Source organism: Xylocopa sonorina, chromosome 15, assembly GCF_050948175.1.
Source record: "Xylocopa sonorina isolate GNS202 chromosome 15, iyXylSono1_principal, whole genome shotgun sequence".
Lineage (NCBI taxonomy): Eukaryota > Metazoa > Arthropoda > Insecta > Hymenoptera > Apidae > Xylocopa > Xylocopa sonorina.
In genome coordinates, this window is record NC_135207.1 from 951,783 (window position 1) to 967,133 (window position 15,351).

Genomic DNA, 15,351 nt, shown 5'->3' on the forward strand with positions numbered 1-15,351 from the left:
TAGTTACTATATAGGAGTAATTGTACGTATATGTCGAGTATTAAGGTTTTCTAGTTAGATATTGATAGTTTCTTGAAATTCTGGGAGGGTAAGAAAACTTTGATTCAAAAGTTAATGGTGTGCGTATACAAATAAATTTTATCTTCTCCTATCTCTACCTCCGCGGTGTTCTTCGTATCGCTATAATTAAATAATAATTAATATACGTAGCAGTGGTTTTAAGAGGCACTAAAAATTAGAGGTGCCACCATTTAATTGTGGAATGTATGTCCTGGAAGAAATTCTTCTTATCTTTTTCCGGTATTTGAAGAAGAAGATAAAATTTTATTAAACATCGACGAGAATAGCTGGTTGTTTCTCCTTTTTTATTTTTTTTTTTTTTAAGTTTATCTTTTCTCTTTACATAAACATATAGTATATAGTTCTGTTAATCCAACTTCTCTTCAACATTTTTCGTAAAAAGTATACTAAGATGAAAGTATATCTCTATTTTTAAGTTTATGGGTTATGTAGGTTATATGTATAGGTTTCATTCATCTTTTAGATATTTATGATTAGATGTATGTACTATTTTGTATTTAATTGTAATGTATGAGTGGTTACGTATGTATATTTTAATGTAATGTATGTCTACTCAGATGATCGCTTGTTCTTCTTGCTGAAATTAAATATGTTTGGAAGCGTCGGAGTGAGATTCTTTATGCTCGAAATTTGAAAATTCTGACAAATTTAACAAAGATTCGCAGATTACTGGTACTTAAACTTAGTCCTTCTAAAATTTCGATGTTTTAACACTTAGCATTATTATTAAAGAATCGACAAGGAAGTATTATTGTAAATTGTTCAAAATACATCAAATTACAAAAAAAAAAGAAACTCTAGAAGTTCTCTTTTAACTTTTACGTGTCATTTAATAATCAACACAGCCAGTTATTGCAATAATAATTTATAAAATGATGATGATAATAATAGTAATAATAACAATAGTAGAAGAACGGAAAACGAATGGTATGAAAAACCAGTTCTATTAATAGGGTTTCATCCTTTTATTTCACGCGAGAATCACATCGCGCTTTGCAGCGAACTGAGACACATGAGATCATGGGAGTTTCTGCGGTCTCGAAGAGATAGGGCGGGGTCATGTCTTCTCGATAATGAATTATCACCATTTAGTTTCTTACTGTTTATTTATTACCGTCCCATTACGATTTAATGGAGGAGAGTTTTGTACGGGCGAGCACATTTAGGAATAAATTCGAGAATGTCATTAGGTTCGTGTCACGGATGAATCGTGCTTCCATCACGAAACCTCTACGAGGCAGAGAGAATAATATTCTCTGTATTATTGTCGGCAGTACGTGCTCAGATCGTGTTAACGTTTCCAGTGGCACTTCGTTTATTAATCCTTGAATACGTACCATTGCTATCCATCAACGGTATATAGTGCGTATACCAATGTTCTCCAATATGGCTGTATACAATAATTTTATTTTCGGAGCGAGTTTAATGTTCGTTGTTCAATTTTATTTCTGTTAAAGATTATTTTACTAGCGTTATTAAGTATTTCACGTTATATGCCCTTAATTTTAATTTCATATTCTACGCTTAAACATTTCTTGTCTTTCACGTCAAACAGTATTCTACTTAATAATAATAAATTATTTATACACCACGCGTTTTTAGGTCACATTTAACAATGGAAAGTGAAGAATGCACAAGTGCTGTGAGTAACAATTATTATTAGATACAAAAGAAAGAAGAATTAAACGAATTGTTTAAATTAAATTGGCAGACACTGAAATGAAATTCTCTTTTATTTATTCGTAAGGTGACACCTAACACCTCAGAGGGTATTATGGGCTGGGTGGAGTCTGTGATAATCACTACGTCGCAAACTTCTATCGGCCAAGGTTTTTTTCATATTGTCGACTATTTTTTGTGGATCGTTGAGAAATGCGCGCAATGGAGTTTACCAACTCAAGAAATTACATCGGGTACGTTCAAATATTTCTTTATTCTTTTACAGAATATGTTCCGTGTACCATTCAGGATCAATCAATGATACAATGTAAAAAAATTAAAAAGAACATAATTAGTAGAAATTACATAGAGATAGATTTGAAATTTAGTGTGGTAAAAGGTTATTTCCACTGTATTACGTAGAAACTGATCAAGCTTCATTTGACTAAGTCTCTTTGTTCGCGGTGATGTTTTAAGATCTCGTCATATAAATTGTTTAAATGTTCGAAAAGTATTTAGTTCGAGTATTGTCATAAACAGAGGAAAACGGGAAAATGTTCGGGAAGGTGGAACTCGTGCGGCCACTGCCTTGGATCTTGTTCCTGCCGGGGTTAGTGATTCTACGTGTCATCAGATACGGGCTCAACGTAGGTGCTTTTCTTTTTGGATATCCACAGATACAACCAAGCGGAATGGTACGAACCAATGTATACTACATATATATTATAAGTTTAGTTCAAATCCTTTATTTCGAAATTATGAATGTAGTTTAATGATCTAAAGATACTTGAAAATGATACAAGTTTTGAAATTTTACATTCTTACATTGGGATAATTAAGGATTTGCATTTGAATCAATTTGAAAATATTGGCAAACGTTCATCGATTTAGGTGATGTTTTTAACACCATAAACCTGTTCAACGTTATTATGCAATAATAATTTAATAAAAGTGTTAAAGAAGAAAACGATCTTTTTAGCTAGAAATCGAAGCTTTAGCTAGAATTAATGTCTAGTATATAAGAATTAATCTAATTAATGTGTAGTAAGAATAATTTTTAATTTTTAAATCTAGACAAGATGGGTTTGGTTCGGACAAAGTCTTCTCCTTTTATTACATATAAAGGGAATCTACTTTCTTTTTTCTTCTTTCGGCAATTCTTCTGCATTACTAATGGGCTTGTTACATTTTACAGATAAAATTCTTTCGATTAATTTCAAAATAAATGTAAAAAAAGTATGTTTTTTTTCAAAAGTACTTATACTATTTTCAAAAGAGTCGGCTCGTATGTGTATTAAAATTGGCAAAAATTACTTTTGTAATAATAAATATCTTTCATTAAAAGAAACAAAACGAAAAGTTATCGCCAGAGTCGATCGGCTCTTCCTCTTCTTCTTGAAGAGGAAATACAATATAAAGAAATTCTGTTCCCGTATTAAGTTACGTATTAAAATATTGCAGGTGAAATTCGTGCAAAAGAATCGCAGATGGTTGCGAACGATGAACTTGAAGGCAGTGAGATCCTCGAGGCGCAAACTGTCTAATCACAAGGTAAATCGATGCACCACTTACTGTTCTCGTTGCACGTATCTCCGTGTTCTTATCTGTTTCACTTCCATATCGCGCGTCTCCACCATATTTACAGTATCGGTAATATTAATTCAATTATGCATGAACCAAAAGTAACACACCGCGTAGAGAAGAAAAAAAAGAAATGTTTGTATATCCCTCAGTTAAATGTCAATTCTGAATTAGCCGATGAAATAGTAATGTCAGCATTAGCCGACGAAAGCTAATAATATAGCCAGCATCACTTTCTTCAAACCGGTTAGTTGTTAGACAGATCATTGAAATTAGCACGGTAATAGTCTCGGTGATGGATGTAGGATAAGAGGTTGACGATTATCGAAGCTAAGAAGGCCCTGATCAGATCTATCAGGTTGACTCTGTCGATTCTATCTTGTTTGGACACGTCTCAGTCGACGCCCTCGCCACCGCCCACGAAAATTCGTGTAAGTCACACGGACCTTGAACCGGTAAGCAGGACTCTATTTTACTCTTATGTATACTCCGTATTTCGATAAGTATTATTATGTACACGAATTTCTTGTTTCCATTATTTTACAATCTTTTTTGTGATGACAGTTTGCTATGTATGGTACATATACATTTGGCAGCATCATTATTAGTACGCGACGATCTTATTCGTTTGCACAATGAGCCGATAGCAAGTTAGAGGCATGTATGAAACTTTAATAATTGTGCACAGACAGTAGTAATGGCCCCATAAAAGCTGCACCACTTGGACAATATTAGTAATTTTTGTAAAACAACTCTTTTCTTAATATTGATTTTTCAAATTTATCAACTTTAATTGCGTTTTCGAGGCTGACAGAATTACTTACTTCGTTACGATTTACTGTAGAGTGGAACATTTTCAAATAAAAATATATGTCAAATTTATTCAAATTAAAACGACGGAAAATGCAAATCTGGTAACATTTCTAATTGGTATTATTAATTAATTAACAAAATAATAGGGTTCAATAATTGATATTGAAATTACAAATAAAGATACAAATATATAATATACACCTCAATCTTTTTTTGTTACCAACTTTTTTTGTTACCATGGACTACCTGCAGGTCAAATTCAGGTCGATACAGTAATATCACTTTTGGAATGACTGGTTTACTTTAGAAATAAACTAATAGAGGACCAAGTTAAAGCAATTAAACTTCTTCATGTGTGTATTTATAACTTATTTTAAATAGGAACTAATATGAAAAATTACGTTTCAAATTGAGACAATCATATTAAAACTGACTATATCTTATTTATCGAGTATTGACGATATTTTCCAAATAGTTGAAAGAATTTTAATACATCGAAACGTATGTGTCACTGAAGAAGTTAATAATGTTTGTAAAATATAATATATCTATCTGTGTTTCTAACAAGTGCTGCAATTTTATTAGCCACTACTGTATAATTATATTAATCATTGTTTGTAGTCATTTTGAATGATAATTGCATTCGTATATATTCGTTTTGTATAAATTGCTGACCATTTTTTTTCTTTTGCAATTGATTATTATCAATCATGTAAATGTATATGAAGTACAAGTAGTTACTTTGTAGTTGTTTCTAGTAATTTCCAATTGTTGTTTTGCAATTGTTCGCAGGTTCTAGGCAAACCTATTGTCACTTGTAAAATTATTTATAATAGTACGTAGTTAGAAAGTACAAGTATCCCTCGAATAGCATGGTTCGAAGTTGCAACAATCCTCGAATAACACGAATATTCGAATTACACGAGCTCGCAAATATTATCATTGAATTTCGATCGATTAGGATCCTCTACCCATTCAAGGAAAACTAAATCAATCTTTGGAGAGTGACAGTTCAAACATACGTAATTAAAAACTGACGATACGCTTATAAAATTTTATCTTTCATTTGTTACCAAATTTACGCATTTTATTATATTTACAACTAAAAATGCATAAGAAAATCTGTTTCTATTTTCAATGTTTTCATAAATAATCTTTGGACCCAGAGGTACGGTTTTAAATAACACGGAACCAATTAACCGTGTTATTCGAGGGATATCTGTATCTTATATACAATTATATTAGTCAATGGCGTGTGATAATGTATATTTGCTGACGAGGAAACTGTGTTACCATCAAAATTCTGAATAAATACTAAAAATGACGAATTGACAGTAACCAATTTGTTTATTTTAATTCTAAAGTAGATACAACATAAACGTACTGTCAAAAAATAATCGTATATAAAAGTTTCTTCCATGGATTGATTGCACGCCACTGATACTATCGAATACAGTAGACCATCCCGGTTCTCAAACTTTTTCTGCCGCGGCACAATTATTCTTAAAACGGTTGAAATACTTGGAAAAGGAACAGTTGTGTTTTAATGCGATGAATGAAACTGTTTGGGTGAATATTATCGGGAACCCTGCAGTAGACGATACAACACGATATTTCGTACAACACGGCAAATACAGTATTAGCACTTTAAATTCAACTTTTTGCAAATCAAATTTATCCTTTTTGTAAGTCAAGTAATTCTACTTAAAGACAAATGTATGTTTTGCTGTTTCTTCAAAAATAAAATATTTAAGTAGAAGTAGTTTGTTCGGAGAAGGGTGAATTTGATTTGTAAACGGTGAAGTTAAAGTATAGCAGCCAATACTGCGAGAAGAATTAATTTCTGTTATAATCCCATGATAACTTTGATAACTTTTTAATATAACAATGTTGATTAACTTTGTGGTACAAAAACTTATCCAATACTTATTGATATAGGCGCCAACTCCAGATGAGAAATCAACCACGGAATCAGTCGGGAGTCCCATACACCAAAAAATGAAACGCAAGTTCTCTCAAGTCAGTTCAGACGAGGGGAATACCGACGAGTCGGAAAACGAATCGGAAGACAAAACGCTGCAATCGAAACTGGAGAGACTCGCGATGGATGGCAGTACGGACGATTCTGATTTCAATGTGAGTACTCGATGTAGAACAAAGATGAACATTTAACATCCGTTAAACTAATACGAGATCATTTTTGTATATTTCTATTTTGATAACCAGATAGAAATCTTATTTAATGAAATTATACGATTATGTATGAATTCCTTTGTACAAAGGTAGAGAGGCGAGATATTCTTTATGTGCTTTTGTTATGTGCATACATGTATTTCATTGAAATAGTTATTGGATATTTCGATGATAAAAATTATAATTTAAAATTAAATCGTATTAATTAAAGGATTAAAGATATAAACTTTATTTATTTAAATAAATTTTATGAAATTCTATATACATATACATATATGCACGTATACATGTATAGCTTTATTTTAATTAAATACGAAAAATACTCCTATATAGACAGCAATTATTATTATAATATATTGTTTATTGTTAAATGCTATCGCGATACGAAGGCGTGACGTAGTTTACTAGTAAATTTAGGTATTACAGTCGAATGATTCATCTTGTGTAATACATGTATATATATATATATATATATATATATATATATATATATATATATATATATATATATATATATATATATATATATATATATATATATATATATATATATGTTTCATATATAACGTAAGAATTGTGCTCCTCGTGAAAGTTTCCGATGATACAAAATTGATCACTCCGCTAGATTATTCTGTCCATGTAATCAACTCTCGAGATTACGACAAACAAGTTTCAGTGTTGCCTTTAAAAATGGGACCACCATCTGAACTCATCGTACAATTGTGTGGCATGATAGTAGTTTGAATAGTAATAATAATAATGGTAATTTAAAATTGTTAAGAATATTAGGGAGGATTTAACGTATTTAATATATTTGAAGCAAGTTTGTTGGTTCGATGATATTGCAGCCCGTCGAAAGTGTTCTGGAATCGTCAAGCTCGGGGAGCAGCAAAAATAATATGGAGAGTGAAGTGTCGTTCACCGAATTGCAAGAGATTCAGGAGGAAGCTAGAAATTTCGTTCGAGACTCTGTGAAGAAGGATATGATAATGTCTCTAGAAAATGTTGTGAAAGTAATTTTTTAATAATGTTTTAAATAATCCTTCAGATTTTCATACATAGATTACGTTACCCACATTTACAACATAATAATTCAATAATTCTCCAAACATAATGCAAACTAATACTTAGATTTTGATCTACAATCAGTTGATCAGTTGATTTTGATCTACAAAATCAGCACTGAACATTTTTTCTCATCTAAAACTGAACGTCCATTGTCGCAATTACACAATTTTTTGCGGTTTTTGCCCTGACGTACTGTTTCTCGTTAAAATTGCAGCGATCGAAGCCGAAGAAAACCGAGCAGATAGCGGAGAGTGGGAAACGCGACGACAGTTCGGGTGAGTCCGTGTACTTCTCAGCGAGGGAATTCGACGAGGATTAACAATTAAGACACAACCAATTACAACGTACACGGTTGTCGATTGGCTTGGAGTGATTCACCGGTACAGTCATTGTGTCGAATATTAAGCAGATCATTCCGGTGAACCACTCCTCGAGCCAATGAGCCAGCATATACGATTTTCACGACTGAATAAAGACGATTTTTGCTCGAACGGTGAAGTGCGTAATTAAATATCTCGTAGACTATTTCTTGACAGCCTTATCCTGAAATGTGTTCGTAATAACTAAAAGGGTATACGTGGTGTTTCGGGATTTTTCGAGACTTTTCTTCTTTTATTCAAACCGAGAAGAACAGATCTAGGGCGTTGTTTTGATAGAAACTAGTGGTTGATCGACAAGAAATTTGAGGAGGGTGGCGAACAATTTTTGCTACACTTGTTGGTAGTAATATTGTAGTATCCAGTTTAATATCTATAGTGTTTAGTGTTCCATGTAATCTTCATTAGATTTTATTATTTATTGAACCACGGATTGCGTACTTAAAATTGTTATTACTGTACAAATCAGTTTGTTGGATAATTTGTTAATTATTTAAAAGAACTTTGATTTCGATGATTTTTGGATATATTATAGAAATCGACATTTCGAACAACTTTTTGCTATTACTTTTTTTTTGAATTTGTTTTTAATATTCCCTTAGACATGTCTTTCTCAAATTTGTAGTCACACGATGATATTCAGAAAATTCTGAGGCACTGCGTATAGAGAATACGCGTTCAAATTAAATCAAGTAACGAGTAGTTCCAGCTCATGCAAATGATTTCCTTTAAACGCCTTTAACCACCGCATTCCTATTTAAGGAAGTATCCCAAGAAATTCGGCTCAATAAGTTAAGCCTTTAGTTATTCCATTATTTGTTCGCCTTTAGTTTGAGTTTATATATGTGTCGGGTTTTAACCGAGCAACGATTCATGTTAAAAGTTACACGTGTAGTTAAAAATGACCAGCTAATTTTGTCTTTTTAGAGACCCAGCTGCAAGCGACGATTCGGGCGATCAACGACTTCAAAGCATCAGAAGCTTCAGGTATTTTATTTGGTTAATTGTTTTATGCGCACTATATTTTTCTCAATATATACAAATTTTTATGTTTTTACATATATTATATCTATTTCACCTATAAAGTTTTTAAAAAACTTTTATATAATATATGACAGTTAAATACATATAACAATAATAATAATAATAATAATAATAATAATAATAATAATAATAATAATAATAATTTGTATACAATTGGGCAAATTTAGCGTTAATAGAATTGTACATACATAGAATGTTCTTTGATAAATGTCGTTTGAAACAATTGTTAAACGCTTCATTCTACGAAACAAGTGATGAACAACCTTATCATTGTTTTCCGTGTAGAATAATTTATGGTAACAATTTTTGACTAGCGAAAGTTTTCAAAATTATTTAATGATTGCTTTATGTTTTTTAAATGATTTAATGAACCAGCGGGGAAATACGAATTCAGGCATGTAGTCTAGTGATATTAAGTAATAATATATGGTAATATAATATATAAAAAGACTGTGCCAATGTTTCCCAAATGAAGGAAGAGATTTTAATTAACAAAGTAAATAGAAAAACAGAAATGTTCGTCCTTCTCTGGTTCGACAAAATTTCCAATTTTACAATTATCTATTATTTCAATGGTATTTATAATAAATAAGTAAACAATTTTTACCTCGCACACTGTCGTATTCTACGTGAAAAACAATAAATACATATTCCACTGTTTTTTCGTAGCATCGATCGTTTAAGAACAGTGTGTAATAATTTCTAACAGCTTCCATCAATGGCCACGCTGCGAGTATAGCTTTGCGGAGATAAATATGCAAAAAGACTACAGAATGCGCATATCACGAACGAATATCAATAATACTCAAAGTACAAGATATATATATATATTATAGACCTACCTATAAGTAAACATGTTTAAATGAATATTTTCAGTCCGGTTACAATTAATAGCTATTAGATGAACTGTGTGATTGCTGTTAAAAGTAAAACGTTTCGTTAAAAACAGCAACCAGCATCGAGGCGCCAGTTCCTCCGGAGCCAACGCCAACGCCAGCACCGGAAGTCACCAACGGAGTGATGCCTGAGAAGCATGCTACGCAACCTCCTCCCCTCGCGTTAATGCCAGAACATGCCGTGCCATCGGAGCCTCGTACTTCCTTCTCAAAAGAGAACTCTCTGATCCCACAAGAAAAGAAGGGCAAACACAAGAGAATGGGACGTAGAGATATGAAATAAACGCTCGTGTATTAAATCGCAAATCGCGCTGTTTTCTGGTTAGACGCAGGCCCAACACCGACCAACCGTCGTTCCGACGCCCCTGTTATGCACGGAAAATCGCGACGGAATGATATTGCGACACGGCAACGCAACGACTTTTTTTCTTTTTCGTGGGATCGTTTCATCTGATATCATTGAAAGTGAACAAAAAATCGAGGAACCGTCGTGCGATTGTGGTTTGAATTCAACGGCTTGAATTAAGATTATTTTATAATTATAAAGTTTAAAGTCAATTGAATCGTCTAGTAAACTACGAGCTTTTTATTTAAATTTTGGATTGGAACAATTTGGATGTTCTACATATTTTTGTTAAAAAATATATGGAACTCGCATATTTAAAAGTATCGTGGGAACAGAATATTCGAGGTAAAGAGCATAGTGGAAAAATTTGACCATATTTTTACAGCTACGGAAAATCTGGATATCCGGAGCCTTAGATCATCAGTTTGACTGCTCTAACTAATATTTTTAAAACGTAGACATTAATAAAATCTCCAGATCTTCCGTAGTTATAAATGTCTGGGGCTTTAAAAGCTTTCGTCTCATCTCTAAGCTATTCAATTACGTTGCGATAGTGCGATGGCGCGTGTTCTCAAGTGTGCTTGTAGAATTTTTTCTCGACCAGACCTTTAACGTGTCGTTAGTGTTTGATGAACGTGTGCGAATATGACGGAGTCTGCGGAGTATGCGTGTGTTTGAAAGTTGCTAAAGAATGTGCTTTCCTTTTGTAAAAAGAAGAACAATGTGGCTATTTATTCAGTCCCTTTTAAAGTTAGTCACAAATGTTAACCGCTATATAAAACTAATTACTATTATAAGGTACTTAGTACTGCATTAAAGATACTCATTATAACAACATCAATCGACGATATTTATTACTCGAAGATCATTCAAAAACATTTGCCACAGTAAACTTGGACGAAAATATAGAATTATCATTTTTATATCGGTTCGAACTATTTCGAGCGACGTAATTATCGGGATTAAATAAAAATTTCAAATCAAACGTTTAGCGACAACAAGTTTCCGATGATTAGAGTAAAAAAAAAAGAAAAATTCGCGAGCGATCTGGCGAACTGGCGAGAGTTTGGCGCCGCACGACACGTCGATAAGGAATCACAGATGATAGCAAAGAATAATTAGACGGTCTACGAAGTATTTGGTATGTTAGTTACATCTACAATATTGTGCAATAAATGCGAACTATTCAGTATGGCGTAAACTTCCACAGCGCTCAAAGTACAAAAAAACGGGCTTGTTATCGTGTTCAGTCTTTGCTCCAGAGATAATTCATGTGGCTATTATCGTGGTTGCAATTTTTCAATTGCGATTAGCTGCAAAAATAACATCGAAAGGAAAAGTTCGAGAAGAGACTTATGCTGATTTATTTACTGAAATATATATTCTGAAACATTTCGGAGCTTGTGGATTCTTTAAGAAATAACATTTCATTGGACAATTTGTAGGTTTTTGTCAGTAAATACTTTTTAGCTATTAATTAGTAACTTAATTGAGAACTTGGCGTGAATTATTTTTAAATAATCGAAAGATAAATTATAGTCACGTATATTCCAAGCATAAGCATGTAATACAGTACTATTTTTGTTACCCTGTTACCGTGTACACTGTCAGTCGATATTTATTAATCTTTTCATTAAACGTATCCTTCTAAAAAAACAAAAAAACAAAAAACAGAAGAAAATGACAAATTAATTTTCGACGCGCTTTAAACCTTCCTCGATAACGAGAGGTTTGTGCAAGTGCAGTTTCTCTTTTCTATTCGAATTTTTCAATTCTAAACTATAGAATTATTTAAAAACTCGAGATGTGTTATCTGTTAAGAGAGAGCATTTTTCATTTGACTTTATGTAAGAATGTAGCCGACCGTCCTGTTATTATGTTGTCCACAATATTAATAATATAGATACGGCGCGTCCATTCTTGCGAAAAAAAGTATCGCTTATCGGTAATCACGATAAGTTGAGATTACGGGCCCATATGTCGTACATGTGCTCGATCGAGAGATAAGTGCGTTATACTGTCCTAGAAAATGAACGGAAGAAAGCCCGTAACGCGATCGTTCCATCGGTCTTCTTTGTGGGTCACCAATAAACCCAATAACTACCTGCACGAATCGATCGGTTCGTGTGATAAATATGAGACTGAATCACAGTACGATTTCTTTGTAAATAACGAAAAAAAGTAGCAATTTTCTGTATATGGTGCTTTGAAATATCCTATACTTTAATGCTGCTGAAAGTATCCTACTTTAATATAGAAAGTAACGATTCTCAATCAATTTATTAGAGTCGTATTTCGTTTTTTTTTTTTTACTTTCGCGACTAATTTAATTGAAGTAAATTCACATTTCTTTATAAGAAATAATAGGTTTCTTCGTCGAAATGATCAACTCAATGAAAAATGTACAATGATTAAGAAAATCCTAAGTGCTCTAGCTCTATAATTTTAACATTTTTAAAAGTGGGATTACTTGCTTTGGTAAACGCACGGCACAATTATCAATCAAAGCTGTTATTTGTCACGGCAAAAGAATGTACTTGTGTAACGTTCATAAAAGAAATTCTTATTCCTTCGACGTCAACGACTGCGTACCAATTCGTCTCTGAATTCAACAGTCGATCAGCCACCCAGTAGATGGAGCCATTACATTTATCGCATGACTCGGTTTCTTCAACTAATCGATATTACTTGGATTTCCAAAAATTGTTCACGGACAAGTATTCACGTAGAAAGAAAAGAAAATAACCAAACTATATTCCTTAAATGTCTAAAATAAGCTTAAATTCTATTTAGAAACTTAAAAATACTTTCTGATATACCCATATCCTTATAAATGCGTATAATACACGTAGACAACGTGTACACAATTATCTACCGAAAAGAACAATTTGGTGCACAATTAAGTCTAACATTTCAAGTAGAAATCTCGTGCACGTTAACAGATAAACTCTTCTCTAACCCCAATCCGCCAACATCGTTGCGGCAACCTAGCCTTCGTCTATCGTTGTACGCTTACCGTTAACATTTATTTCCAGGACACGCGACAGCGACAGCACACCTGAATCTCCGCCACGCAACCCGTTCATCGAGATTCGCACGCGTGAACCCAGACAGAGAGGAAGGAAGGAAACGTTTTGCTTTATCAGTGCACTCGTGTTAGCCTCTGTTCGGTGGCACTTGTCGGCTAAGCCTGGCTACTTCACCTCGAGGGTCTCTTGTCATTAACAAATTGTAAGGCAGAACCGCGTCGTCGAGTAGTAACAATTACCGGCTGATAACCAGCCGGTAACCGGCGTGAACTCTGTCGCGTCCTTGACACATTGAGTGCTCGTTATCTGCACTGCGGCTGGACGACGGTCGAACGATCGACGAGATTACTCTCCGCGATCGCGGAAACGTGCTCGTTCCGCGGGTCGTCGCCATTTCTGGCGATCGTGCCGATAATAACGCGGGGATTTACCGATGTTGATCGATTCGATCGATTTTAGGCAGTTGGTAGGTACTAATGCCGGCGGATCCGTGACTTCGGATCGAATTACATCGGCGCTGGCCTAAACGGATTTCGGGATGGTATCAGATCTTGCTCGAGTGCGATGAAATCTTAGATAGTGTTAGATTTCGGATACGTACGCCGGGCTTAGATTGGCTTAGATTCGAGTGGGATTGAACTATAAAATGAAGACAATGCCTCGGCGGTGTTACTGATACATTTTAGTTGGGTAACAATAATGGTAACGATTAGAGGAATTTTCTAGGTTCTTTTTTAGCTTAGCGTTAATCGAATTCAGTCTTGGTATTGGTCAGACCTGGATTAGTAACAAATTCGTAGCTAGGTTAGTTTTAATGTTGATTTATGTTAAAATTAACTGTAACTTACAATTGCGAAAAGAATATATTTAAAAAATCGTAATTATGTAGATCTAAAGAAGAAGAAAGTATATGGCTCAATTTTATTGACTGGTCTGTTAAAATGAAAGTCACTTTGGCCGAACAATGTGGTTGGTTTGATGAGCAAAAATTCGAAAGAAAAATATGCAGTCTCGATCACAAGATTTAATTTACTTTAACATTTTTAATGTTAATATATACTATTTATTGTGCCCTATCAGCTAAAATGCCCTATCAGTAAAATCAGCTAAAATTAGTTAAAATTTTCTAATTAATTATGTGTAATATCAATTTGATAGAGTTTATCGTGTTATACAGCTAAGCAGAACTGTACATTTCAGACTTAAGCTACGTCAGAATATATATATATATATATTTCTTCGAGAGAATTTAATCTGATTTCTTACAATTGTTATTCAATTCAATTAAACTATACTCTTAAAAACTATATTATACATTTTATAAAATACAATTCTTTGGTTGGCATGTAAATGTACATTACAATTGTATCACTTACGATCAAAGTAGAATAGGATTTACAAGAATTCTGGTTAAACACTTTGGTTGAATAGAATAATAATTTACACTGTTCAATTTAATTAAATCCAACGCGTAATGTGACTAAATTGAATAGCGTTTCTCTTGAACGCGCGTATATTTAATTGAATATCGTGTTCAAGTCATTCCAAAACAACATCACGTGTTGCATATATTATACATATTGTTCACAGAAAATGTTTGAATTCTGTTAGCTACGATATACGAATGAAAATAAAATAAATTTAAGGGATACTTTCTTGACACCGAGTCAAACGTCGACTGTAATTAGCTACGAAAGGGTAAGAGTAACAGTGAGAGTTTAACCAATTTTATTGTGCCTGTACGTGCGTATCTATTGAGATCTTTCGGTGTCAAGCCAGCATAGAAACATAGATAACTACCATTGGTCCGAGATATCGTCGTAAAACCGTCACACGTGAAAGATACGGCAATGTATTATTTCTTCTCCTTCTACCAGGTACTTTTCTATTACAGGTTCGCCTTTTTCCCGCAATTGCGACGATCGCAACGATAACCATTCTTCCGTTTCGTAACGGCGAACAATTTTGCAAAATTAATTTTACCACGTTGCGAATCTAGCCTAAAAGTACGAACCTCTCTAATTTCAGTCAACACAGCGACTATACAAAAGGGTAAAATCATTTCCATTTTCGCAATTCAAACGCACAAACGAAACTCTTCCGACAATATATCTGTTACACTTCTAATTGAACGTAAATTGAAACGAATTGATATTTATAATAATACCATTATAATTTAATAAAACGCAAAAATTTTTTTAGATATTCTTACCAACACTTGAAACAAACGTTTTTTTTTTCAATAAATTTATCCCCCCTCTCTC

General features: G+C 33.3%; 2 protein-coding genes across 2 annotated transcripts in view; both read left to right on the forward strand.

Annotated features, from left to right (window-relative positions):
* LOC143430606 (circadian clock-controlled protein daywake) overlaps positions 1 to 15,351 on the forward strand; it is a 210,144-nt gene that overhangs the window by 3,009 nt on the left and 191,784 nt on the right. The window lies entirely within an intron of this gene.
* LOC143430634 (uncharacterized) lies at positions 1,697 to 10,051 on the forward strand. The gene is made up of 10 exons (XM_076907009.1): positions 1,697 to 1,723; positions 1,829 to 1,994; positions 2,281 to 2,435; positions 3,202 to 3,291; positions 3,627 to 3,776; positions 6,073 to 6,270; positions 7,176 to 7,340; positions 7,610 to 7,670; positions 8,700 to 8,759; positions 9,766 to 10,051. Exons 1-10 carry the CDS (start codon positions 1,697 to 1,699, stop codon positions 9,993 to 9,995), a joined length of 1,302 nt encoding a protein of 433 aa, XP_076763124.1. The 3' UTR covers positions 9,996 to 10,051.